Source organism: Cucurbita moschata, unplaced genomic scaffold (assembly GCF_002738365.1).
Source record: "Cucurbita moschata cultivar Rifu unplaced genomic scaffold, Cmos_1.0 Cmo_Scf00005, whole genome shotgun sequence".
Lineage (NCBI taxonomy): Eukaryota > Viridiplantae > Streptophyta > Magnoliopsida > Cucurbitales > Cucurbitaceae > Cucurbita > Cucurbita moschata.
In genome coordinates, this window is record NW_019268521.1 from 1939090 (window position 1) to 1943567 (window position 4478).

General features: G+C 33.9%; 1 protein-coding gene across 1 annotated transcript; it reads left to right on the top strand.

The window, feature by feature from the left end:
* Window positions 1-1334, top strand: LOC111442896 (mitogen-activated protein kinase kinase kinase 18-like). The gene has a single exon (XM_023080456.1). It carries the CDS (start codon window positions 18-20, stop codon window positions 1332-1334), a length of 1317 nt encoding a protein of 438 aa, XP_022936224.1. The 5' UTR covers window positions 1-17.
* The last annotated feature ends 3144 nt before the right edge of the window (window positions 1335-4478 follow it).

The following is a 4478-nucleotide window of genomic DNA, read 5'->3' on the forward strand; positions in this document are numbered from 1 at the left end:
TTCCTTCTATATCAGCCATGGTCTGGACGAGAGGCCCTGCCGTCGGCCGCGGCTCATCTGCCACCGTCTATTTGGCCACAGACGCCTCCTCCGGCCACCACTTCGCCGTCAAGTCCACCGACCTCTCTTCATCAGCGTTGTTGCAGAAGGAACACGCTCTTCTCTCCAAATTGAGCTCTCCATACCTTATCAACTGCCTAGGTTTCGACATTGAAACCGAAACCTTCAAGATTCCGGTGTTCAATCTGTTCATGGAGTATTTTCCGGAGGGGACGCTGTGGGATGCGATTCAGAGCAGCGGCGGCCGGATGGAGGAATCGGCGATCCGAGTGTTTTCGCGCCAGATTTTGAAAGGACTGGAGTACCTTCATGCTAATGGATTGGCGCATTGCGATATTAAGAGCCGGAATCTGTTACTGAGCGATGCAGGTTTAAAAATCGCCGATCTAGGTTGTGCGAAATTTGTGGATGGAGTTTCCGAAAATGGAGTTAGGGATTTTTCTGGTTCGCCGGCGTTTATGGCGCCGGAGGTTGCGAGAGGTGAAGAACAGGGGTTTCCAGCGGATATTTGGGCTTTTGGATGTACAGTCATTGAAATGGCTACTGGCGAACATCCGTGGGCGGATATAAAAGATCCGGTGTCGGCGTTGTATCGGATTGGATTTACCGGCGAGTTGCCGGAGGCTCCACGGTGGTTATCGGAGTGGGCGAGGGACTTTGTCGCTAAGTGTTTGATAAAAGTCCCGAAAGAAAGATGGACTGCGAAACAGCTTCTTGAGCATCCGTTTCTTCAGGAATTTGATTCCGAGTCGGAAATTGAATCTTCGAGGATGAAAACGGTGAATTCTTCTCCGAGGTGTGTTTTGGATCAAAGCTTTTGGGATTCAATGGAAGATTCAAAGACTCCATTGAAGGTAACGCATCAAGCTTCGTTGGAGGATTGTCCGGCTGAGAGGATTAGAAGTTTGGCTGGTAATTTGTCGTCCGATTGGGACTTGGAAGGGGACGATGGAGATTGGATTTTGATCAGAAACAATGGCGTCGGCGGTGGAAGCCATGGAAATGGATCTGTGAGCTCAGATTTTTCAGCTACAGTTGAAGAAGAAGAAGAGCTGGAAATTTTGAACTTGGAATTTGAAGAAAATTCTGTATTGTTCTGTTCATATGATGATGATTCTGGTATTATGAACAATGGGAGAGGAGGATTAGAAATGGAAATTGGGAGATTTGGAGGTAAAAATTGTAATTGTTCTTCATTAATGCAATTTGATCTTTTATTTCCTCAAGATCTTCATCTTCTGTTGTTTCATTGCCTCAAAGATTCATGGTTTTGATCAAAGAAAAAGTGTTTTTAAGCCAATTCCAATGGATCATACCAAGCTTTAATCTTTCAAATCATATTTCATTCCACCTTTTAACTTAATCAAATAATTGAAATTGGAAATTTATATCCGAAAGGCGAATATTTTATATATCATTAACAGTTATTGTTGGATTACAACTTGTGCTTATAGTAGTGAACTTTCAAGATTTAAAAACTGTGTTTTACATAGTTTCGGGTAATCAAATATAAACTTTTAATAGCTCAAGCTTTAGACGGTTATATATCGTCGTCAGTCTCACGATTTTTAAACCGTAACATAACTTCGAGTAATCAAATATAAATTTGTAACTGTGAGATCTCACAATCTACTTCCTTCGGAATCCAACAAGGATGTTGGCACACCACCGAGTGTTTGGCTACATCCCACCTCTAATATATATTGTCCTATTTGAACCTTCCCTTTTGGCTTTATTTCAAGGTTTTAAAAAACAGGTTCGTAAATGTTTTCACATACTTATAATAAATGTTTCGTGAATAAATGTTTCGTTACCCTCTCCAACCACTGTCATAGAATCTCAAAATTGGAACATAAGCGGTTAAAAGAACCTGTACCATAAGCACTTTAACCATAAAAGAGGTGAAAAAAAAATCATAAATAAATAAATGTATATATATATATATATATATATAATATTTAAAATTAAAAATAATTAAACCGACAAAAATTTTAAAAATTATTTAAAATTTTGACTTAAAAGGTTTATAATAATTTAAAACTAAATTAAAAATAGTATTAAAGTCAATATTGGGGTTTGATTTGACTCCAAATTAAGTTGGAGTTTCAAAATTCTAAAATAAAATGAAAATTAATGTACTAACAATTTGACCTATGATGCCCATTTTAATATAGATTCAAATTCTCAACAATTGGGATTGCAAATTCTAAATTTTTTTATATTAACTTTTAAAAAAATATTTCTATTTATATTTTTAAAATAATAAATTTTGTCAGACATTAGAAAATAATATTTTTTTTTTTTTAAAAAAAAAAACTCAATACCATGTTATATATTACCGTCAGCCTTACAGTTTTAAAACATGTCTACTCAAAGAGGTTTCTACACCTTTATAATAAATAATGTTTAATATATATATTTTAGTAAATAAGATATTAATTATCATTTTAAAAGCGATAGTTCAATTTTAATCTCTCATTTCTAAATGATGCTAATAACGATAATAATCAACATTAAATGAAAATATAAATTGAAATTCAATATAAATAAGTTATTTAATTAATCATCTTTCTTACGTTAGTTTAATAATAATAATAAATAAATAAAAAGTGGCTGGGTTGACTTTGGATTAAAATTACCTCTTTTTTTTTCTTTTTTTTTTTACTTTTCCAAAAAAATAAATTAATTTAAAAAATGTCTTTTTAAAAAGTCAATGAATTTATTTGTACTTTTTTGTCTCGATTCTATGAACCAATTAAATAAATATATTCATTGGCTATCTTAAAAAGAGGACTGCAATTATTATTATTATTATTTTAATGATGGGTTTTTATATATTTTTTTTAATTTAAAAATGAGTTAACTATATAAAATGTCAACCCTTATTTCCTAGGTTGTTTTCGGTCTTCGATAATCATTTAATAAAGGATTTATGTGTTTTAATATTTAGTTCTAATTGACTGTCCCTCAATATTGTTCGTTTTGATCCGTTACGTATTATCGTTAGCCTACACTTATAGGGAATGTTTCGGGGCCAACGTTCTTATAAGGAATGTTTCGTTGTCCAAACTCACCTTGGTCGATATTGTCCATTTTGATTTATTAGTTAGTCTATTCTTATAAGGAATGTTTTGGAGCTCGTCGTTATAAGTAATGCTTCATTTCTCTCTCCAACCAATATGGGATCTCACAATCTACTCTCTTAGAGGCCAACGTCCTCTTGAGTGTCCTTATAAAGGATGTTTTGTTTCTCTCTCTAACTGATGTGGGATCTAACAATCCATCCCCTTGGGCCCACATTGTCCTCGCTGACATTCCGTCTTGTGACTAACTCTAATACCATTTGTAACAGCCCAAACTCATAGCTAGCAGATATTGTCCGCTTTGATCCGTTACATATTGTCGCTAGCCTCACAGTTTTAAAACGTGTCTACTAGGAAGAGGTTTTCACCTTATTATAAGAAACGTTTTGTTCCCCTCTCCAACCTATGTGGACGAATGTTTCGTTCCCCTCTCTAATCTACTCGGGATCTCACTCTTTTAATAACAAATTGATTTCATTTTATTTCTCCCTAAAATGGTCGTCCTTAAATTTATTATTTGTCTAAATTAATAAAAATATCCATAAATTCTGTATTTTGTCTAAACAAATTATTCGTACCATACATTGTTTCAAAAATACCCTTAAACTTTTTCAGTTGGTTTTAGTGTTAAAAAATTTTCATTAATATTCTTTAACTTTAAAAAAAATAATAACAATTAAAAAAATAGATGATCTCGTTTTTTGTTGAGGATCGTTGGAAGTGAGTTATACGTTGGCTAATTTAGAGAATGATCATGGGTTTATAAGTAAAGGGATATATCTTTATTGGTACGAAGTCTTTTAGGAAGCCCAAAGCAAAGCCATGAGAGTTTACGCTCAAAGTGGACAATATCATACCATGGTGGAGATTTGTGATTCCTAACATGTTATCAGAGCCATGTCCTAAACGTAGCCATTACAATAGAATGTTCAAATATCGAACAAAGATGGTGAGCCTCTAAAGTGTGGTGTACGTTCGAGAGCTCCAGAGAAAGGAGTCGAGCCTCGATTAAGGGGATGATAGTTGAGGATTGTTGGAAGTGAGTCCCACATTGGCTAATTTACTAATATTTGTGACCCAACACGAGTTTTTCGAGCATATTTTGTCTTCACTCACATGCATAAAATTCTTAAGAAATCTCCCAATATAGAATTGCTTAAAGTTGATTGAGCCACTGAAAAGGAAAACTGTTTTATTAATATATATATATATATATATAGTAACTCTTATTTTGGTATCATATCTCGAGAATCACTCTATATTTTGCTTTAAATTTGGGTCGGTTGACTAGAATTATTAAAATTTTAAATTTTTAAAAGGGTTAAAAAAATTAAT

Bases quoted from the DNA above. Each gene is read 5' to 3' on its own strand.
- LOC111442896 (XM_023080456.1), top strand. From the start codon at position 18: ATGGTCTGGACGAGAGGCCCTGCCGTCGGCCGCGGCTCATCTGCCACC.